The sequence below is a fragment of the Pseudorca crassidens genome, chromosome 11 (genome assembly GCF_039906515.1).
Source record: "Pseudorca crassidens isolate mPseCra1 chromosome 11, mPseCra1.hap1, whole genome shotgun sequence".
NCBI lineage: Eukaryota > Metazoa > Chordata > Mammalia > Artiodactyla > Delphinidae > Pseudorca > Pseudorca crassidens.
This window is the reverse complement of record NC_090306.1, coordinates 42,629,096-42,650,921: the sequence shown is the minus strand read 5'-3', so window position 1 is coordinate 42,650,921 and position 21,826 is coordinate 42,629,096. Positions and strand designations below refer to the sequence as shown.

Here is a 21,826-nt window from a genome sequence, read left to right as displayed (position 1 = left end):
TTGAGGGAGCAGCCTCAGCTATCTAGGCTGTGGGACCTTGGGTGGGGAAGGGGCTGCCAAAGGAAGGAGGAGCTACAGGTCTGGATGAGGCGACAGGGAGCGCGCCTCCAAGGGAAGCCAGATAAGCTGCCCTCTTCCCAGCTCTGAAGGACTGGCATCCCCTCTAAAGTCAGAATCACTTGCATCCTGGGTGAGTTTATTAACCTTCTTCTCCTTTCTGGCTACACCATCTTTCTAACCCTCAAAGGGTTAAAGCAGCTTCCACGAGATTTTCCCATCACCCAGGTAACTGGGGCCGCAGCTCCGTGCTTGAAAACGTGGGAAGTAAAAGCCCCAAACAATTTCTCAGTACCCTAGCAATGCACCCTCTCTCCACCCTCCACACTCCGCAGGGAAGCACAACCCTTTGGGTAAAAGGTGCGGGGGGGTGGGGTGGGGGGGAGGAGACAGGGAGGGACTCTACACGTGGGCAGGTGCTGGAGGAGTTCCCCAGAGAGAGAGGGGCCGGTGGGCAGCGTGGAGAGTGCCCCTTCCCTCAGGCCCCCTTCTGGGCTCAGGGTGTAGGAGGTTTGCTTGGGGCCAGCGCCCCGGAGGGTTGGGGGAGGAGGGAAAAAGCGGTGTGTGGGGAAGCAGGCCGCACACACCTGGCGCCTTGTGGAATGAAATCTTAATTAATTATTAAACTGAGTTCCCTCGTGGCGGGGGGGAGCAGGGCCGTGGCAGGCGGGGCGGGAATGGCAGGGTGGGGGCTGGGGGAGGGAGATGGGGAGATGGGGGTGAGGAGTGGGTGCTGGGCACCGGTTCAGCTTAGGGGACCCCGCCAGGAAGGAAGCCGACCCTCGGTGTGCTGGGCGGGAGGGGGGTGGTAATCGCTGCTAGAGGGTGGGTTTGCCCGGCGCCTTTGGGGACCCCTGGGGTGAGGGTGGGAAGAGAATGCTGGAGAACGCAGCCCGGGGGTGGAGAGAAGGGGGAGCGGGCTGGACGGCCCGCTCCTTCCCGGGGTCTTGATCCCAGAACAGTAGCCGCTTGTTTTCCCAAGACTGGGGGAGGGAGCGGCCGGAGGAGAGGAGGGGGCGCGCGGAGGGAGGGGTTCCATTCTTCGGTCTCCCCCACCCCTACCCCGTTCCTTCGAAGGGGAGCCGGCCACCCTGCCCGGCGTCCGGGGAGGGGGAGGGGGTGTCCAGACAAAAGGAGCTTGTGCCTTTAAGGCGGGGAGTCCGGGAGCCGGCGGGGAGGGGACTTCTGGATCCGGGGTAGAGGGCGGCTGCGCTGGACAACAAGGGAGGGGGCGAGGGCCGGGCGGACTGCGGACGGCGGGAGGGGCGGCCGGGACGCGCGGGCACGGAGCAGGACCGCGGGACGGCCGGCCGGCCGGCCGGAGCCCGCGGCTGCGGCGCGGCGGAGGCCCCGGGGAGGCGCCGACCCCAGCCGGCAGGTGAGACAGCGCGGAGGAGCGTCTGGGGAGGCGGCGGCGCCCGGCGCTCGGCGCTCGGGTCTCCGTGCGGCTGGCAGACTCCCGCGCGGCTCCCAGGAGTTTTGTGGTCCGGGCGGGGAAGCCGGCGCGGGGGGAGCCCGAGGCCGTCGAGGCTGGCGGGGGGAAGTCCGGGAGGTGATGGGGGATCGAGGAGTCCTGGGTCCGGGGCTCAAGGCTCCCACCCTCACTCCCTGCCCTGTGCTTCCCTTCCTCCACCCGGGGCGAGTTCCCGGCTTGCTGGGAAGAGGGGGAGAGGCATGTACTGGGGGAGGGGGCTGTCCTGAGGTTTTTGCAGCGGGGCTGTGGGTGAGCCTCCGAGTTTGAGGTAGAGTGTGATTGTGTTTCGGGGAAGGGGAGGCAGCCTGGGCGGAGGGAGGGATGCCCTCTGTCTGCAGGAGTCCCCCTCCCCTCACCCCAGACCTTGGGAATGAAAGGGCTGGTGTCCAGGCCCGCTGCAGGGTGGGCAGGGTGGGCAGACTTTATTCAGAACAGGCTCTGGGGCCTGACTGAAAAGCTAGAGGTGGAATCAGGCTGTGGACTCTTTTCCTATACCCTCTGCTTACCGGAGTACCTCTGTGACTGGAGGGCCCTGGTGGGGTTTGTATGGTTGGGGTGGAGGTGGGACCTCAGTGCAGTCTTTAGGGAGACCAAGGGCTGGGGAAGGGAGGAGAAGGGTTGATGGACCTCCAGATACAGGCCCTGGGGAGGTTTCTCTACATCTGGACAGGCCTGGAATTGAGGCCCACGTCCCAGCCTGGTGGGCGGTGCTGGCACTGAAGTGCCCTGCCTGGGCAGTGCCTTCTTCCATGAACTTTCTGAAGTCCTTTTAAATCCCCTGGAGCCTCCTTTTGCCACCTTTTGGGAACAGGAGGTGACTAGGAAGAGGGTTTGGGCAAAGCAGCGCGCAGAGCCATCCTTGCGGCTGGGCCCTGGCCTGCTTCAGACTCTGGGTCTCAGGCTGGAGGATCCAGGTTCAGGAGGGACCTGGGGTCTGAGAGACACTGGACCTCGGTCTGCCAGGCTGAATGGACATGGTTCCATCCTTGGGAGCCGGTGGTGCCTGGAGTAGCAGATCTGTGAGAGAGAGCAAAGAAACCAGGACCCAGGGAAGGAGGGGGTCAGAGGCACAAGCTCAGGAGCCTATCTCTGGGGAGGAAGGAGGTGGTCTGTGGTTCATAGTGATGGGTTCCTGGACAGGGAGGGTTGGGGCCCCATATAGGGAAGTTTTGTGGCTTTGAACAGTGCCCTGCCCTGTTCCCTGCCGTACCAGCCTGGCGTGGGGTGCCAGGAGTAAGTTCTCCAAGATGGGCAGTGCCTGGAATGGAGCCCAGGGTGGGATGGTTGCAGTTGGTTGGACAATTACAGATCTCTGAAGCTATCCACTTGTGGGGTCAGAGTGTTCTTGGGAGGGTCATGCATTCCCCTGGACAGTGTACGCGCCTTCCTCTGCGGGTACGAGCCACGTGCTAGGCTGTGCTTCCAGGGGGCTGGGAGCATGGCCAGAAACAGGTCCTTTGGGAACAGAGGTCTGGCCAGTGGGGTGGGGGCGTGGTGAGGACAGGTCAGGGGACTGGTGAGGGGGAGGAGGCTGAAGCAAAATGTCATGGGGGGCAGTGAAGAAACCTGCTTACTCTGGGCTCTGTCTCACGCAGCTCTCGGGACTGACAGCCGAGGACACAGGGACTGATAGGGCCAGGCGTCTGACTGGCTGGGGAGGTGTGGGTTTTTGCTCACAATTTTCCTGTCTTTTCATCTCTTGGACGCTGGCAGGGTTTTGGGTTCAAAGTGGTGTAGAGTGAGGAGAAGAGCTAGTGTTTATTGAGTGCGTACTACACGCCTGACAGGGGCTGTTACCTTCTTTCCTCGCAACTCTTATTGTTCCCATTTTACAGGTGAAGAAAGTGACATAGAGAGGTGAAGTAACTTGTCCAAGGCTGCGAGGCTAGCAAAGAATCATAGTAAGGTTTGAAACGTGGTCTCGCTCCAAAGATCTTGTTTCTAATGAAGTGTTTTGAAGAGCCAGACTTTCTCTGGTGACTTTTGCCAAATGTCAGCCTGACCAAAAGTCTTGGATTTTTGATCTGGCCCTCCAGATGGTACCGTTGGTGATGTTAAGGGGTTGAAGGGCCTGCTGCTCCGTGGGATATAGGAGAAGGGATGCCAAGAGAACTTAGTGGAGGGTGTACCAGAGATGGGGGTTTCCCATGTGCAGAGAGGTCCCCAGTCCGCCTTCTGCTTGGTGGGCCCCTGGGTGTCTGCTTGGAGCACTGCTTCTGTGGCTTGAGCGTCTGGTCCTGTGGCCACCCGGGGCAAGCTCTGGATACTCTCCCCCTTGTCCCCTAGTGAGTACAAATGTCAGTGCTGCTAGCTCTGCAGGTTTAAGTACGAGGAGCCCCTCAGGGTGCCCCGTGGGCATGGAGGAGGGTGGCCCTGGTGGGGATGCAGGCATCCATGGGTGGCAGTGCTCTCACCCTCACCTCCTCCTGAGCTGGGCTCAGCTGGGAGACACATTGAGGGTGTTGTCATGGAGTCCTCCCCTTCCCCCAGGTCAAGACACTTCCCTCCTGGAGACGTGAGATTATGGGGCTGACTTGATTACTTGTGTTCTCTAGAACTTGGGCCAGCTGTATAAAATTACCGTGGACCTCAGTTCTTCTTCTTCTTTTTTTTTTTTTTGCTGTCAAATCTGTCCTGTGCCCCAGATGGCCACAGGACGAGCCTCACAGGGTTCTGGTGAAGATCAGATGGACTTAGGTATGTGAAAGGACCTCGAAAAGTTTCAAGCAGAGGGAAAGTGCATGGGAGTGTTATCCATCCATCCACCCACCTACCTGCTTATCTACTCAACGAACATTTATTTAGACCCTACCAGTTGTTGCAGATGTAGCAGTGAGCAAAGCACGCCAAAATCCTTGCCCTCATGAAGTTGACATTCCAGTTAGGAGAGACAGACAATGAACAAATAAGAAAAATATATAGAATGGTAGCTGCTGATAAGAGCTGTGGAGAAAAATAAAGCATAAAGCTCGGAAGAGAGATACGGAGCTCCAGGAAAGGGGGTTGCTATTTTAATAGAGTGGTCAGGGAAAGCGCACTGATAAGGGGACATAAGAGCTGTGACCTGGAGGAGCTCTTATTCTAGGCAGAGGGAACAGCAAGCCCCGAGGTCCCAGGCTGTCCCGTGCACGGTGTGTTGGGGAGCAGCAAAGAGGTTAAGAGGACTGGAGTGCAGTGAGAAAGATGAAGAGTCATATCGTTATTATTATTTCACGTTAGCTTCTTTATACCAGTGCTCTTGAGCTTGATTTCTTTCTCTCTTTTCAACTCATAAATTGGTTGAGTTCCTACTGTGAGCCAGGCTCAGTATTGGGGGTACCTGGGGTGGGGATAAAGTGCTGAGCAAAATAGATACCATCCCTTCCCTCCTAACATTTATAGTCCGAGGGGCAGAGTCACACATTAAACAAGGGATGATTTAATGATAATGGTGGTCAGTACCATGGAGGAAATGTATGGAGAGTGAACAGGGGACCAAACTTAGTCTGGGTGGGGGAGCTGGGACACCTTCCTGAGGAAGTTTTGTTGAAGCTGTAACCGGAGGGAGGAGTTGAATTGAACTCTGTGAAGTGTGCACAGTGTGTGAGTGTGATGGGGACGGATGTGGAAAGAGATTCCCTGTGGTACAGAGGTCACCGATTGGCAGCTCACAGGCTGAATTCATTCCGTAGATGTGATTTATTTGGCTTGCAGTGTTGAAAAATGTGAATTACTTGCCAACGTTTAAAAGTCAGGAGATGTCATGTTAAAGCCTCCATTTTTTAGAATTCAGCTTCTGTTGAAAACTCAGAGGATCAGGTTCCACTGGGACACCAGTGGCAACACTCTGCTGGTGCGGGGTGGTGCTTGCCCCTGCCTGGGCTGTGCTGTCTCTCTCCTGAGCTGGGCGGCTTTTCTCATTGACAGGCACTCGAGTGGGTCTGTAGCCACCAGGAAATCAGTGCCTGTTAGGGAAGAGGTGAATGTTTAACTGAATCGCTTTGGAGTCAGACACATCTGGGTTAGAATTTTGGTTCTCACACTTGTATGGCTGCTTGATCTCGGGCAAGTGACTTCACCTCCCTCTGCCTCAGTTTCCTCACCTGGTGGCTGGGGATACCCTGGTCTTTCTCAGAGTCATTTCAGGAGGAGGATGTGTCTGAGGTGCTCAGCTTGGTAGCGGGAAGTGCTCGGTTAATGAAAGCTGCTGGTGGCGGCAGTAACGGTGGTATTGACACCACCCCATTCCTTTCCTCCCAGCAGGATGTCATGGTTTAGTGGCCTCCTGGTCCCCAAAGTGGATGAACGGAAAACAGCCTGGGGCGAGCGCAATGGGCAGAAGCGTCCACGCCGCGGGACTCGCTCCAGCGGCTTCTGCACACCCCGTTATATGAGCTGCTTTCAGGGTGCACAGCCACCCAGCCCGACCCCCGCAGCCATGCCTCGGTGCCCCTGGCAGGATGAGGCCTTCATCCGGAGGGGTGGCCCAGGCAAGGGCCTGGAGCTGGGGCTGCGGGCCGTGGCCCTGGGCTTCGAGGACGCTGAGGCGACCGTGGCGGTCGGGGCCGCTGAGGGGGCCCCCAATGCAGCCGCCAGGAGCAGGCGAGCGTGCTGGCGCCGGCTGGTGCAGGTGTTCCAGTCGAAGCAGTTCCGCTCGGCCAAGCTGGAGCGCTTGTACCAGAGGTACTTTTTCCAGATGAACCAGAGCAGCCTGACCTTGCTGATGGCGGTGCTCGTGCTGCTCACGGCCGTGCTGCTGGCCTTCCACGCCGCGCCTGCCCACCCTCAGCCTGCCTACGTGGCCCTGCTGGCCTGCGCCGCCGTCCTCTTCGTGGCGCTCATGGTGGTGTGCAATCGACACAGCTTCCGCCAGGACTCCATGTGGCTGGTGAGCTACGTGGTGCTGGGCATCCTGGCAGCCGTGCAGGTCGGCGGCGCCCTGACAGCCAGCCCCCGCAGCCCTTCCGTAGGCCTCTGGTGCCCCGTGTTCTTCGTCTACATCACCTACACGCTTCTCCCCATCCGCATGCGGGCCGCTGTCTTCAGTGGCCTGGGCCTCTCCACCCTGCACTTGATCTTGGCCTGGCAACTCAACCGTGGTGACGCCTTCCTCTGGAAGCAGGTGGGTGGTCGGGGAGGTAGGCGTGGGGGCACCAGTGCGGGCATGAGAAGGGGTCTGCTAATCGAGGGTGGGAGAGTCACGGGTGGACACGGGAGAGGGACGTCTGGCTGTATCTGCGAGGAGGGGTGGGTCTCCATTTGGGATCTGAGGCAGAAGGCACTGCTAAGGGAAGGGAAGGCTCCAGAACCTAAAGCCTGTGCTCTGTCCCCGTGGGCCACAGTCTACAGCTCTTTAGCCTGAGGCCCTTGAAATAGCATGATCTGTAGAGACCCAACGTGAGGCTGGAGGTGGGCAGGTGACGTTCAGCCCCGGGGTTGGGGCAGGGCTGAGGGGGCTGGGTAGGCTACATCCAGACTTCGGCACCTCTGGCCCCAAGTTGACACTTGAGACTCAGGGCCTGGTGCCTTCCCTGCAGGGCAGCTCTAGGTGGCGATCTGGAGGGATCGAGTAGGTTTTGGATGCAGTTAGCAAGGGAGGAGTTGCCTCTCTCCTGGACTGAGGCCAGCTCCGGGAGGACAGGGAAGGCGATGAGTGGGTCAGTTCTGTCCTGGGCCGGGAGTAGTTTGGGGCTGGACTGTTGACGAGAGGGGCTTTAGGCTCCGACCGCATCCCGCCCTCTTCCCACTGGGCACCAGGGCTCTGGCAGCCTGCCTTGAGGCTCTCTGCCCCTGTGGGCTTCCACCTCTGGCTTCAGAGTGGTGTGTGAGGTGAGGCTGTCGCAGAGACTTGGCTGCAGGCAGCCCTGGTTGTCCAGTGGGCTGCATTCTTCTCTGTGAGATCCTAGACAGCTAACCTTGCCTCTCCCAGCCTTCGTTTTCCAGTCTGTAAAACTGGGATAAAAATAGTAGCTACCTCATGATGCTGCTCTCAGGGCCCCACCCTCTCTGAGTGGAGTAAAACCCGATAGGGTACCGCTCTCACCTGGAGGCAGGGAGCTGCGGGGATGCTGTGGGGATGGTTCCCAGTGAAGGGACTTCCGGATGTCCCTTGCAGAGAGATGTGAGCTGGTGGTGTTGGCTGTCTTGTGTCATCCCCCTGACCAGGGACAGGGGCTCTTGCCCAGCTGATCCTTTAGGGGCGGCTGTAGGCACAGCCGCCCGGCCAGCACACCTCGAGATCCCTCCATTGGCACCCTGGTTGAGATGGTGCTGTCCTCTGTCTCGCTCCAGGTTTGAGGGAGCCAGCCTCTGCCTTGCCCAGGGCTTATGGCCTATAGCCCACCCCAGCCCCACCTACAAAGAGGAAGTTGCCTGGGGCTCCCAGGGTTCGAAGCTGGGTGCTCTGGCGTGATGCCCTTCCCTGCCCAGCCTGTGGAACAGAATGTACCTTTTTAAGAGTAACCTTATAGCCAGTTTGTTTGTGGAGCACATACCCGCAGGGCACTGTCAGATCTCTTAAAGGGCCAGGGTCCTTCTGCCACTGCTAGCCCCCAATTTCTCTCCAGGGTAGCTGTCACACTGGGCTTTGGAGCTGGACTGCCCTCTTGGGGAAGGAGGAGCTTGGAGGTGGTGCCTCCCTTCCCCTATCCTCTCTGGCTGGCTGGGGTAGGTGGGTGTCTCTTCCCCGGTCTCAGCTGGCATGGTGCCCAGAGCCAAGCCCAGGGCCTGACTGGGGACGCGCAGTCCCATGGAGGCCAGGACGATACCAGTCTCCTGCCTCTCCGGGGCACCCTGCTGCAGCCTCACTCAGTGGGCGAGTGGAGAAAGCGGCCCCTGCCCTGTGCCAGTCCTTGGGGCCGGGGAGGCCCCGTACCACTTCTCTGAGCTGAGAACATGCCTCGATTCTCCATCCAGTTGGCGTACAGGCTCTCTGCACCCAGCTGGCTTACAGGCTTCTGGGTAGGGTGGGGCTGTGGCCTCCTTTCTAGGCTCCTTGGTCAGCCCCTTCCCGGATCCAGCCCCTTCATCCTCCTGTGACCTGCTCACTCAGACACACTGAGCAGTTTCACCCAGTGCCCCAGCCCAGCCTGGAGTCTCCTACAGTGCCCTGACATCCATTTTTTCTCACAGTCGGATAGGGGTCTGTGTACAGATCTATTTCAGTCTCTTGTCCCCCTTCCCCTTCCCTCCACCATGACTCACATTTTCCTCTTGGGCTCCTGGGGCCAGGAAGGGAAGTTGCCTGGTTTGCCCCCCTTTCCTTCTCCCCCACTGGGGGCTATTCTTAGAAACCCCCGGGGGAGATAGTGTGCCCCCCTCTTCACCCCTGCTGCTGGGAGGGGGGCCCCTTGTGAGCTGGACTGAGAAGGGAAGCTGGGAGGCCAATCCTAGAGGACGGGAGCTGGAGTTGGCTGGGGGTTCGCCGGACCCCTCCATCTTACCCAAGGAAAATGAAACCAAGGTCCCAGAGATTGAGTGACATGCCCAAGTTTGCAGGACTAGTTCTGGTTCCGGGAAGAGCCCAGAACTCCTGGCTTCCAGTTGGTGCTCTTGCCCTCCTTTCTCCCCAAACCAGAGCCCTGCCCCAGCCAATTCTGGGGTGGAGCCACAAGTTCCAGGTTAACCCCTGAATTTCCAGAAACACTGAGGTCGGCTTCCCTTAGACTTGCTCTCCAGCCAGTGCTGCTGCTGACGACTGAGGGCGGAACATCCTAGGATCGGGGTCCTAGGGCTTGGGGCCTGGCTGGGCCGAGTGTCGGGGCTGGCCAGGCACGGTGGCACCCCATCCCAGTTCCGAAGCGTTCTTTGTGTCAGTAGAATTGATGATTCCCGAGCCTGGGTTCTGAGGCTGGGCCTCAAGAGCTTAGGTGAGTGGAGTGAGTAGGAATCCTGGGAACCTGGAATGTAGTTTACCGTAGGGTTAGGACACAGCTTGGGAGTCGACTCTCCTGGACTCAAGCCCCACACTGGCTACTACCAGCTGTGTGATCTTGGGCAAGTTACATAGCTTCTCTGTGCCTGAGTCCCTCACCTTTCAAATGAGATAGTGCTACTGATTTCATAGAGTTGTAAGAAGTACATTCGTTAACATACGGAGGACACCTATAGAATCTAGGCACATTTGTAGGCAGCCAACAAATTAGCTCCAGTAATGATAATAATAACATTATTATTATATTAATTTATGTGAGGGCAGGGAGGGACCTTGGAGATCTTATTCTCCCTCTCCAGGTTCTAGATGAGCAAACAGGCCCCTAGAGACGAGGTGACGTGTCCTGGGCACTCACAGGAAGATGTAGAGCTCAGATCTCCTGGGTGTCGTCCTGTAAGGAGAACCACGTATGCAGAAGGAGCATCATTTGTCTTTTTTTATTTTTTCTCATCATTTGTCTTTTGTTTGGGGTGTTTGTGGGGCAGGGAATCATAGTGTGCTGGGCCCAGGCCCTGTGACCTACCTGGCCCTGGTGGGTGCTTCTGCTCCCAGGAGCTGTGAGAAGATCACATTTCTAGCCATAGAGTGATCCAGGCAGGGAGCTGGAGTCCTGTGGGGATGGGGAGGTATTGCAGGGGTGGGGACAGCTTGGGAAAGACAGGGCACAGGATCCTGGCTTCCTCCCCAAAGCAGTGCATCTGCAGAGAGCCTAGCTAGTTGCACCTGTGTGTGTTGGGGGTGGTCACCGTTTGCCTCTGCCACCCCTCTGCAGCTCGGTGCCAACATGCTGCTGTTCCTCTGCACCAATGTCATTGGCATCTGCACACACTACCCGGCTGAGGTGTCTCAGCGCCAGGCCTTTCAGGAGACCCGTGGTTACATCCAGGCCCGGCTGCACCTGCAGCATGAGAATCGGCAGCAGGTGGGGCTGCCCCCCCTGATCACGGCCTTCCCCCATCTCATCTGCGCATAGCTTGCAGATTGGATCTGCCCCCTCATGCAACTCCATGGAATAGCGTGAATGGTTCCCCCTGATTGTGTATCACAGAGGCCCTTTGACACTGGGGTTCCTGTCCTGTCTGAGGGTGGGAGGGAGTAGATGGAGTGCATCTGAGGGGTTGAGTGGGGTGTAGTCAGAGAAGGCTGAGGACTCTAATGGGGGAGAGTCAGGCCACGGTCCAGAAGGGAAGCTCAGGTCTCCAGAGAGGTCTGGGAGGGTTTGGGGGATGTGGAGGGACCAGGAGGGATTAAAATGTGAGGCCAAGAAGATAGGGGTCCTCTGTTGAAACCACTGGTCTAGGAGCGGCTGCTGCTGTCCGTGTTGCCCCAGCATGTTGCCATGGAGATGAAAGAAGACATCAACGCAAAGAAAGAAGACATGATGTTTCACAGGATCTACATCCAGAAGCATGACAATGTCAGGTAGGGTGGGGGTGGGGAGGATGCCGGGAGAGGTGCGGGATCTGGGAGTCTTTGAGGGCCACATCGCCCTTCCATCTTCTGCCGTCGTCCTCAGCATCCTGTTTGCGGACATTGAAGGCTTCACCAGCCTGGCATCCCAGTGCACGGCGCAGGAGCTGGTCATGACCCTGAACGAGCTCTTTGCCCGGTTTGACAAGCTGGCTGCGGTGAGGGTGCTAGGGCTTGGGGGTGGGGCCGACGGGGTGAGGGCAAGCCTCATTGGCAGCGGCCTTGGGGGATGGGGGCCGATGGAATCTGCAGTGAGGGTAGTGGGCCAGGCAGTCTGGGCCGGAGTAAAGGTGGCTCTCCCCCGACTCTTTCTCCTTTAGGAAAATCACTGCCTGAGGATCAAGATCTTAGGGGACTGTTACTATTGTGTGTCAGGGCTGCCGGAGGCCCGGGCAGACCATGCCCACTGCTGCGTGGAGATGGGGGTGGACATGATCGAGGCCATCTCGTGAGCACCGTCCCCTCCCAGGCTTCCTGGAACTGAGGGTGCCCCAACCTGCTCCTGCCCTTTGATGTGTCCTCGGGACTTTTTCTCAGTCTTGGCTGTCTCCCTGTCTTGGAGATCCATCACTGGGGAGGGGAAAGGGTCTTTCTTCAGCCTGTGTGAAGACCCATGTGCACCTTAGACTACAGCCAGCTGGGATGGGGTAGGGGGAGCCAGGATGAGGGGGATTTGGGCTGGAGAAGATGCCAGCTGAGTAGGCCCAAAGGGAGGGTAGTGATTCCTCCTCTCCTGGCTCAGTCCCATGAGATGCTGCTGGGCCCCTGCTGGTGAACAGGGCTCCCAAACATTTGTCCTTGGGCCCCATGCAGCCTCTTGCCCGTGTCCTGCTGAGGGGGTGCCGTGTGCCCTGCGACTGGGTCTGTCCTTGCCCACTTGGCTCCAAGGCGAGCACAGGGCCGGGCTCTGGGCTGGGAGTGGGGAGGACCGTGCCGGGAGCTAAGCCAGGCCGCCTCCTACCAGGCTGGTGCGTGAGGTGACAGGTGTGAACGTGAACATGCGCGTGGGCATCCACAGCGGGCGTGTGCACTGCGGCGTCCTTGGCCTGCGGAAATGGCAGTTCGACGTGTGGTCCAACGACGTGACTCTGGCCAATCACATGGAGGCCGGGGGCCGGGCCGGGTGAGCGTGCGTCCAGGGGGCGAGGGACGGGAGCGCCCCCGGCAGAGCAGGGGTCTCACCCTCCTGTCCCGCCCAGCCGCATCCACATCACTCGGGCCACGCTGCAGTACCTGAACGGGGACTACGAGGTGGAGCCGGGCCGTGGCGGGGAGCGCAACGCCTACCTCAAGGAGCAGCACATCGAGACCTTCCTCATCCTGGGAGCCAGCCAGAAGCGGGTCAGGGCCGGGGCGGGGCGGGGGTGGGCAGACGGGGGGGGGGGGGGCCGATGGGGGGAGCTGGCAGAGGCCTTCTCCGGGCCACTCTTCCCAGCCTGTGCCCATGCTGCCCACACAGAAAGAGGAGAAGGCCATGCTGGCCAAGCTGCAGCGGGCGCGGGCCAACTCCGCGGAGGGGCTGATGCCACGCTGGGTGCCCGACCGCACCTTCTCCCGGACCAAGGACTCCAAGGCTTTCCGGCAGATGGTGAGGGGCCCACGGCGCTGGGACCTGAGGCCTCGCTTTCCTGTCTCCCTCAGCACTCTGTGTCCTCCTTGCCTCTTCTGCCTTCCTCGTCGTGGCTGCCGTCTCCGTAGTTTCTGGAATTGGGGATAGAGGGATGATTTCACCCCAGAGGTCCCAATCCCCCCAGAGTCTATGGGGAGAGCCGTCAGCGCAGTGCTGGGTGGGGAAGGGATTGTAGAGGTGAAGGTCGCCTGCCCTTCACCTCACTTGCACACTCTGTCCCTTTCTCCAGGGCATTGATGATTCCAGCAAAGACAAGTAAGTCAGGTTGTTGAGTAGGGAAGAAGGGCTGGGTGAAGGCATTTGCACCCTGGGGCGGGGTTGCGGGGAGCCAAGATCCCCCTCTTCCCTGGACCTTAGATGTGTCTTACGGGAGCGGGTGCCACCCACCCTGCTCACACTCCTTCTTTGAGTGCTTCCTGTGCCCCTCCCTTCTCATCGCCTGTCACATGGCAGTGCTCAGGCACCTGGTGAAGCCATGTCCCCTGCCCTCAGCCGGGGTGCCCAGGACGCCCTGAACCCTGAGGATGAGGTAGACGAGTTCCTGGGCCGTGCCATCGATGCCCGCAGCATCGATCAGCTGCGCAAGGACCACGTGCGCCGGTTCCTGCTCACCTTCCAGAGAGAGGATCTTGAAAAGAAGGTTTGGGGGATGCAAGGGCAGAAGGAGGAGGGCTGGGGGAGGAGGGGAGGCCCTGGCAAGGAAGTCTGAGCACAGGTGAGGTTTCTGGGGAGTGGGGAGGTGACCACAGGGCACAGCGGGGATTCATATCAACTGGGCCAACTGGTAGTGCCCTGCCTTCCCCAGGGCGGAGCCAGCGCCCAGCTCAGTCTCCTCTCCCCCAGTACTCGCGAAAGGTGGACCCCCGCTTCGGAGCCTACGTGGCCTGTGCCCTGTTGGTCTTCTGCTTCATCTGCTTCATCCAGCTCCTCGTCTTCCCACCGTGAGAGCCCTGTCCCTCCTTGCTTGGCTTCTCTTCCCGCTACCACTTCCCACAACCTTCCTAAACGTCCTCGCAAGCACACAGTCCCTGGGGCCCACGTCCTGCCTGCCCAGGGGATGGGATGAGGATGTCCAGATCTCCCGGAGTAACATTTTCCCTGGCCCTCTTCTGCCCCAGCTCAGCCCTGATGCTTGGGATCTATGCCAGTATCTTCCTGCTGTTGCTGGTCACCGTGCTGACCTGCGCCGTGTACTCCTGTGGCTCTGTACGTGGGGGGCCTTCCAGGGCTGGTGGGGGAGGCCAGGCCAAGGGCGGGGAGGGAGGAGAAGGCCGCACCTCTGCCATTGGGCCCCATCCCTGGGGGACCTTACCCGTTGGCTGACGTGGCCTCCGTCTCTCTGTCTCCCGCCTCCCGGCAGCTGTTCCCTCAGGCCCTGCGACGTCTGTCTCGCAGCATCGTCCGCTCGCGGGCACATAGCACTGCGGTTGGCATCTTTTCCGTCCTGCTTGTGTTCGTCTCTGCCATCGCCAACATGGTAAAGTTCCAGTGGGAATTTTTCTGCCCCTCCTCTGTTCCAAGCACTCTGGGTGCTGGGGGTACAGAGAGGAATGAGATGCATTTCCTGCCCAAAGCAAGGGTGAGGTTAACCCCTGTCCTCTCTCCTTGCTCCCCCCTACCTCTTGTCATCCCTCAGTGAGAAGTTGGGCCCCTGGGGTATAGGGCCCCTGGGTTATAAGGCACGGCCCTTGTAACCCCTCCGCTCCCCAGTTACCCTGATACACCTCCCCCGACTTTTGCAGTTCACCTGTAACCACACCCCCATACGGACTTGCGCAGCCCGGATGCTGAATTTAACACCCGCTGACATCACCGCCTGCCACCTGCAGCAGCTCAACTACTCACTGGGCCTGGATGCTCCCCTGTGTGAGGGCACCGCACCCACTTGCAGCTTCCCTGAGGTGTCCAAGTGGCGCTCGGAAGGGGTGGGGGGGGTCCTGATCAGTTCCGGTTATCGACTCTTCTGTGCCAGGCCTGGTGATGGGCACTGGGGACCCAGGATCTCACCAGAGTCTCCAACTCCAGGAGCAGCCCGGGGCCCTGGTGTGCTTTAGGGGTGTGTGGAGGGTGAAGGAGGTTTGGGTTTGAGGTTGTGGAGGGGAGCTTGGGTCAGGCGGGGGCGTGCAGTGTTCTCCCTGCACGGGAGCGCCACGGCCTCTGCCTTCACCCAACACTGCCTCTGCCGTTGCTCCCCAGTACTTCGTCGGGAGCGTGTTGCTGAGTCTCTTGGCCAGCTCTGTCTTCCTGCACATCAGCAGCATCGGGAAGCTGGCCATGATCTTTGTCCTGGGGCTCATCTATTTGGTGCTGCTTCTGCTGGGTCCCCCGGCCACCATCTTTGACAACTATGACCTACTGCTTGGCGTCCATGGCTTGTGAGTTTATCTGCAGCCCCTTTAGTCCCCCAGGAGCCTCTTGACCCTGCTGGGTCACCGTGAGCCCCCTGTGCCCTTGGAATGCTACCACTCACCCATCACATGTGGGGGGAAAGGAGGCAGCACGTGACCCCCAACAGTCACCTCAGGGAAACCCCAGTCCTGGGAAGTCCCTTGGTCTTTAGGCTAGACATTAAAAAAAAATTCCCTCTTGCATTTGCATGTTGCTTTCATATCCACTCTTAACTACCTGTAGGTCACACAGCTGCTTGGTGGTAGAGCCCTGGCTAGGAAAAGAACCAAAACTCTGACTCCCGCTTGAGGGCTTTGCCTGGGACAACACACTGGCTTTTCCTCTGCAAAACCTCACCCCTCGGGGTATGTGGTAGAAATATATGGTGCGGTAGAAAAAGCCTCTGGAGTCTGCTGCTGTTTGAATTCCTACTCTGCCACTTATTAGCTGTGTGTCTTTGGATCGTTGAATTAACTTCTCTGAGCCTCAGCTTCCTCATCTGTAAAACGGCAATGCTATCTATATCACAAGGTAGTTGTAAAGATTATTATAAGTAATGTTTATCGAAGGCTTGCTGATGCCAAGCGCTCTGCTAAGCCTTTTGCATGCATTATTTAGATCTGATCACTCATCAATTGATGAGGAAGCCGAAGCTTAGAGAGTTAAGCAACTTGTTCCAGGTCACATAGCTGGTGAGTAGAGGAGCCAGGAGTGGAACCTCTGCTCTTAATGAGTTAATAGAAGCAAAAGCCTTGGCCTAATGCCTGATTTATGGTGCTCAGTAAATGCAGTTTCTGTCTCCCCTTCCATGCCCCGACCCGGCAACCCAGGAAGAACCGATGACTCTGTCTCTTGTGTCTTCCTGCCAGGGCTTCTTCCAACGAGACCTTCAGCGCGCTGGACTGGTGAGTGAGGGCTCTAGGGCAGCAAAGGGTGGGGCTGCCAGATGCCTCCTTCAGACACTGAGCTTGCCTCTGCTTCCCTCAGCTCAGCCTCAGGGAGGGTGGCACTCAAATATATGACCCCTGTGATTCTGCTGGTGTTCGCACTGGCGCTCTATCTGCATGCCCAGCAGGTGGAATCAACTGCCCGCCTGGACTTCCTCTGGAAACTGCAGGTGACTGGGTGGGCCTCGGGGGTGGGGGAAGATCCTAGGGGCAGAGCCTGGGCCACGCCAGGCATCTCTTAGGCTGGCCAGGGCTCAGGCTGCCCCGAGCCCACCCTGGCTCCATGCCTTCTCTGTGCCCGTCCCCTATCCCCCGCCTCATCCTGTCCCTGCCCCCTCTACTTCTTTGCCTGTTCTTTAGGCCTGTCCATGCCTTTCTTCTTCCACGTGGTTCCCTCTGATGCCCGTCTCCAGGTGTTGGCCGCTGCACCCACGCCTTGTGAATGTTGGGCAGTGGGTGATGGGTGTGGTGTCCACAGGCAACAGGGGAGAAGGAGGAGATGGAGGAGCTCCAGGCATATAACCGGCGGCTGCTACATAACATTCTGCCCAAGGACGTGGCTGCCCACTTCCTTGCCCGGGAGCGCCGGAATGATGAGCTCTACTATCAGTCCTGTGAGTGCGTGGCCGTCATGTTCGCCTCCATTGCCAACTTCTCTGAGTTCTACGTGGAGCTGGAGGCCAACAACGAGGGTGTCGAGTGCCTGCGGCTGCTCAACGAGATCATCGCCGACTTCGATGAGGTGCTTGTCCAGCCGGCTGGTTGGTGCTGGCGGAGGGTGGGGAGACTTGGGCACCAGAGGAGTGGGGAGAACTGTGGATACGAAGGCCAGGCTTGCAGGGGATGGTTGGTACTGGGAGGAGGAAGGGAGATCTGATGGGACCCAGAGATGTCAGGGGTAGGAGTAAAGGTAGGTACAGTGGAGTCAGGGACAGGTGCTCACGAAGGTGTCACAGGCAGCAGGCTCAGCCCCAGTGGGGCAGGGTCATCACTGTTGGGGAGCAGAGGGGGACGTGAGGATCTGTGGAGGGGCCAGGATAGGTGGCAGGTGGGGGTCATTGAAGAAGCCGGTAATCTGTAGACTATGGCCCCATGAGGCCAAGTAAGCAAGGTGATCCCCTGAATAGAGAAAATGGAAGCAAAATATGAAGAAGTGACCTGAACATCCAGGTCAGGAATGGGTTGTTCCCTGTTCTGGAGGGAAGGCACTTTCTCAGCCTGGGACTCAGTTTCCCCAAAGGTGAGAGTTGGAATCACTGATGCCTGATAGCCCTCCTGTGGTTCTGGGTTCTGCAGCAAGCTGTCGAAGTTGACCTGGAGCTGTGCGCTCCAGTCCTGGCTTGGGTTTTGACGGCTGCCCGGTGAGGGAGGCCGTTTTCCCGGCTCCTTAGTCCTGCACTGAGAGCAGCGGCTGGAAGCGGGGCTCACTTACCCAAAGGAGGGGAGTGTTGAGCCAGGGAAGTGGAGAAGGGGGCCAGGGCATGGCAAGGATTGAGGCTTGAGGCAGGGCTGGGTTTGGCCTGTCTGCCTTGACAGCCAGGTCCCCCTGTGCTGTCCAGATCATCAGCGAGGAGCGGTTCCGGCAGCTGGAGAAGATCAAGACGATTGGTAGCACCTACATGGCTGCCTCTGGGCTGAATGCCAGCACCTATGATCAGGTGGGCCGCTCCCACATCACTGCCCTTGCCGACTACGCCATGCAGCTCATGGAGCAGATGAAGTACATCAATGAGCACTCCTTCAACAATTTCCAGATGAAGATCGGTGAGAGGGCCCGGGTGATGGCAGGTTCTCCCAGGGCCGTTTCTGGGTGAAGCTGAGGCAGCAGGCTGGGGATGGCGTCTCATATTCCCCGTCGGGAGTCCTGTGGGGCTTTCCTTTTCTCCCACCTCCTATATTGTCCGATAGTAAGAACAGAGATCATTTATTGAAGGCCTGCTCTGTGCTAAGCACTGTCCCAGGCTTTTTTTTTTTTTTTTTAAAACACATATAAATCCTCACGTTATTATTCCCTTTTACAGATAAAGAGATGGACTCTCAGAGAGAGTAAATAACTCAGCCAAGGTCATACAACTAGTAAATGGCTGAACTGGGATTCAAGACCGGGTTTAGCTACGCTCCAGTACCCGTGTCCTTTTCTGTGGCCAGTCTGATAAGAGGCGCTTCCTCTCAGATGAACTGGTGGATGGGAATGGTTAATAGCATGGGTTCTGGAGTCAGACTGTCTGCTTTGAATTCTGGCTGTTCCACTTAACTGGCTTATTTAGCAAGTTGTCTAACTTCTCTAAACTTCAGGTATCTTTTCTGTGAGGTGGGAATGATGGTACCTACCTTTTGGGGCCGTTGAGAGGATGAGATAGTGTAAAACGCTTACAGGGTGGTTGGCACAGAGCACGCATTGGTAGATTAGATGCTGTGCTAGCATAGCCGCCTTGCCTCAGGGGAGCTCCTCAGCTGATATGCCCGCATCTTCCATTCTTTATGACTAGGAGGCTTGTCCCTTTTCCAGTTTCTTCCCTGGGTCCTTCTGAAGGTGCCAGGAGGGGGGTGCCTCCCTGGGCCGACTGCGGAATAGCCACTGCTCTCGATTTCTTACTGCTGTCCCCACCTACCCCAGGGCTGAACATGGGCCCAGTTGTGGCAGGCGTCATTGGGGCTCGGAAGCCGCAGTATGACATCTGGGGGAACACAGTGAACGTCTCTAGCCGCATGGACAGCACGGGGGTCCCCGACCGAATCCAGGTGAGGGGGATGTGAGCAGAGGCTGGGAGGGGTATGGTCCAGAGGGCTTCCGCAGGGCCCTCTCTGCAGTCAGCTAGGACAGGGGAAGGGTGGTGCTGTTCTCTGGTTGGTGGAGTCGGGGTTGGGGGAGGGGAGCTGGCATGAGCAGAACACCCCTGGACTCCTGCAAATGTAGCAGGAAGGATCCTGGGCTAAGCAGGTTCCCCTCCCCCCCCCACCCCCCCAGGTGACCACGGACCTGTACCAGGTTCTAGCGGCCAAGGGCTACCAGCTGGAGTGTCGAGGGGTGGTCAAGGTGAAGGGCAAGGGGGAGATGACCACCTACTTCCTCAATGGGGGCCCCAGCAGTTAGCAGGGCCCAGCTACAAATTCGGCTGAAAGGACCAAGGTGGGCATTTGAGTGGACTCTGTGCTCGCTGGGGGAGGCTGAGCCTGCAGACCCTGCTGACCGCAAGAGGGAACACCCCAGCAGGCTGTACTTGGACCGCGCTCGTCTGCCCTCAGGCTGGTGAATGAGGGGATACCAAGAGGATTATGCAAGTGGCTTTCTTTCTTAACTGGGGTAGGGCTGTTTTCTCTCCTTTTCCCCAGCTTTTGGGAGCAGGGGAGGGGGCAGCAGCAGAGGCAGGGGGACGTCTCCTGCCTCAGAGATTGAAATGGAAGCTTGCCACGCCCGCCCTTTCCCTGTCTGTCTGGGCACTTGGCTCAGGGCTGGGCCCTTCCTTTCCCTCTTTTTCCTGGGAACATTTTTATAAAGACTGGGGCAGGCTTGAAGAGTGCCTATTCCATCCTTGCCTTCCTTTGCTATGCCTGCATCCCCAGCATGGGTCCTGGGCACTCCCTACCCCAGCCAGGTCTCCCTCACAGACACAGGGCACGGGAGGGAGATGTTCTGGGGACCCAGCTCTGTCCAAATTTCAGGGGAATGTTTCCATTTGCCAAATCCTAGTCCCATGATCTGTCCCCAAAGGGGAACAAAGGGACTTCTGCCAGCTCAGATTAGCCCCGTTTCCTGCACACCTCCAGGGAAAGGGGCATCTGGTCTCACTGGTACTGTGAAAATGCCCAGCCGGACAGCAAGCGTGTGCGTGGGGATGTCAGAAGATCAGGAGCTGGATGTTCGCCTGCAGGTGCCAGAGAGCGCAGGCCGGCCAGGGACGGGGGTGGTGCCAGACCTATCCGAAGGTCAGGATCAGGCCACTCTGCCCCAGTGCTCTCTTGCTGTCTGATGCAAGGGGGCACGGAGCATCTCTACCCTTTCTGTTGGCAAATAGGAAAGGGCCAGGGCATGGAGGAAGGTGGCCCTGATCCCAAACCTGTCCTCCCACGCCTCTGGCACTGGGGAGGGCCTGCGTGTGTGTGTAACCGTGCGTGCGCTGTGGTCTGCACGTGTGTGTAACCGTGCGTGCGCGGTGGTCTGCACGTGTGTGTAACCGTGCGTGCGCGGTGGTCTGCACGTGTGTGTAACCGTGCGTGTGCGGTGGTCTGCGTGTGTGTGTAACCGTGCGTGCGTGGTGGTCTGCGTGTGTGTGTAACCGTGGGTGCGTGGTGGTCTGCGTGTGTGTGTAACCGTGGGTGCGTGGTGGTCTGCGTGTCTGTGTAAGCGTGCGTGCGTGGTGGTCTGTGTGTGTCTGTTTTCCCGGTCTGTGTGTCTCTGTGGTCCTGCTCCTTGGCTCTCCACCCTGGGTTGCCTCTTTCCTGTGGGCCTCTGTCTTCTGGGAATAAGGCAGGATTTCTGATTTCAAGGGATGGAGAGAGATGCCCCTGTTGCACAGGAGTGGGATGGGGTGTGGTAGCAAGAGGGTGGCCCTGGGGAGAGGAGTCCTTTTTGTGCCAAATCCCTAAGTGCCGTTTGGGGGCCACGTGTGCAGCACGACTGTCTCCCTGCCTGGGGCAGGGACCCAAGCGCCTGCTTGAGGCCCACAGTGCTCCTTGCACTTGAACTGTCTGGGCTTTGGTGGGCAGAGGCTCAGGAGTTTCCTGGGCTCCCCAGCTGGTGTCCTGGGATGTGGTATGCTTTGGGGCTGGGGTAGCATGGGATCCCTCTGAGGACCCAGATTCTGGTACTAAGGGCTAAGGGAGGGGAACCTGGACCTCAGCCTTCCCCAGCCTTCAGCTTGAGCCTAGCGTGCTCCGGGCTGCCCAGTCCACACGAAGCCTGCAAAAGCTGGCAGGAGGGTTAGGAGGGCTGGACCCTAGATTCCCTTCCTGTCCCTGCCTGCCTTTTACCCACTTCCCTGCAACCTCCTTGCCTCTGGACTGAATTAGTTGGTGCCTTGGTTTCTCTGTCTGTACCTATTTAAGCCAGAGGCATTAGCCAGGATTTTGCTTGAAGATCGCTTTGTCTTTGAGGCGTTAGAGAGGCAGAGGAGAGAGGGTCCCGGAGTTGCTGGGTTTGGGGTTGAAAGGGGCAGGTCTTGCCCTTTCTCGTGTCCTTTCTGACTCTAGCTCCTCGCAGAAGCCTGGTTTCTGGCTCGTACTGCCTGCTTTGGGGGATCTTCATGCATCACCCAAATGGGCCATCGGTCACTTCATTAGCCAAGGCAGGAGAAGGGGAAAAGACTAGTTGGTCCAGGCAGAAAGTCAACTCCCCTTCCCTCAGCCACATCCCTGGACAGGAAGGTTCTGCGTGGGGTCCTGGGGTGGGGATGAGGCTGTAAGGAGACCAGAGTGGGAAGACTGCAGTCTTGGGTGACTTGTCTCTGCTTCTTGCCAGGTGGGAGGGACCTGTCCACACCCTGGCTCCCTGTACCGCAGTGCCAGCCGTGTGCTTCCCCCGGGCTGACGTTGCCCCCTTCCTCGCCAGTTGGGGTGGGGGAGTCAGTGGATGGGAGGCCCATGGACTTTGGTTTTATAATGTAACCAGTGTGTGTTTGTAGGGGGGGAGGGTGTGTATACCATGTATTTCAGTGAAATATTTAATATATTTAAATATCAATAAAAGTCAAACTCTTTGTAAAATTCCCTGTTCTCTGCAGCTGTTCTGGGCTGTGGGTTGGGTCAGAAGTGGCAGAGCCTGGCGTAGGAGGCAGGCCCCAGTCTGGGGGCTCTGTGGACCTCTCTCGTCTGTGGTCAGAGGGCTTCCTCTGGTTTTCTTCTTGCCAAGGTGAAACGGCAGCGTCTTCACAGAGCATGACTACTCCAAGACCTGTCAGCATCACGAGGGGCAGGGTGTCTTCCGAGATTTGTCACTCCGACCCCTGCCA

The 21,826-nt window shown here is 58.4% G+C and overlaps 1 protein-coding gene across 5 annotated transcripts; it reads left to right on the top strand.

The window, feature by feature from the left end:
- Positions 1 to 1,286: 1,286 nt before the first annotated feature.
- ADCY6 (adenylate cyclase 6) lies at positions 1,287 to 21,581 on the top strand. Of its 5 annotated transcripts, none has more exons than XM_067696354.1 (22): positions 1,290 to 1,435; positions 5,771 to 6,632; positions 10,216 to 10,365; positions 10,744 to 10,865; positions 10,960 to 11,071; positions 11,234 to 11,361; positions 11,878 to 12,036; positions 12,113 to 12,254; positions 12,373 to 12,501; positions 12,773 to 12,798; positions 13,036 to 13,183; positions 13,387 to 13,484; positions 13,662 to 13,749; positions 13,904 to 14,020; positions 14,286 to 14,444; positions 14,740 to 14,918; positions 15,801 to 15,836; positions 15,919 to 16,048; positions 16,357 to 16,620; positions 17,438 to 17,642; positions 18,496 to 18,620; positions 18,847 to 21,581. In XM_067696354.1, the coding sequence occupies exons 2-22, from the start codon at positions 5,775 to 5,777 to the stop codon at positions 18,970 to 18,972; spliced, it is 3,501 nt and encodes a 1,166-aa protein (XP_067552455.1). In that variant the 5' UTR covers positions 1,290 to 1,435; positions 5,771 to 5,774; the 3' UTR covers positions 18,973 to 21,581. The 5 variants fall into 5 exon arrangements, with proteins under 5 accessions (XP_067552460.1, XP_067552459.1, XP_067552455.1 ...); XM_067696355.1 differs by having other exon boundaries at positions 1,323 to 1,435; positions 5,774 to 6,632; XM_067696357.1 differs by lacking the exon at positions 1,290 to 1,435 and adding an exon at positions 1,598 to 1,799 and having other exon boundaries at positions 5,774 to 6,632.
- Positions 21,582 to 21,826: the final 245 nt, after the last annotated feature.

Excerpts from the sequence above, each read along its gene's own strand:
- ADCY6 (XM_067696354.1), top strand. The coding sequence starts at position 5,775 with ATGTCATGGTTTAGTGGCCTCCTGGTCCCCAAAGTGGATGAACGGAAA. Across the intron at positions 14,919-15,800 it reads CTGCTTGGCGTCCATGGCTT|GGCTTCTTCCAACGAGACCT; the intron begins GTGAGTTTATCT and ends TCTTCCTGCCAG. Across the intron at positions 17,643-18,495 it reads CAATTTCCAGATGAAGATCG|GGCTGAACATGGGCCCAGTT; the intron begins GTGAGAGGGCCC and ends CACCTACCCCAG.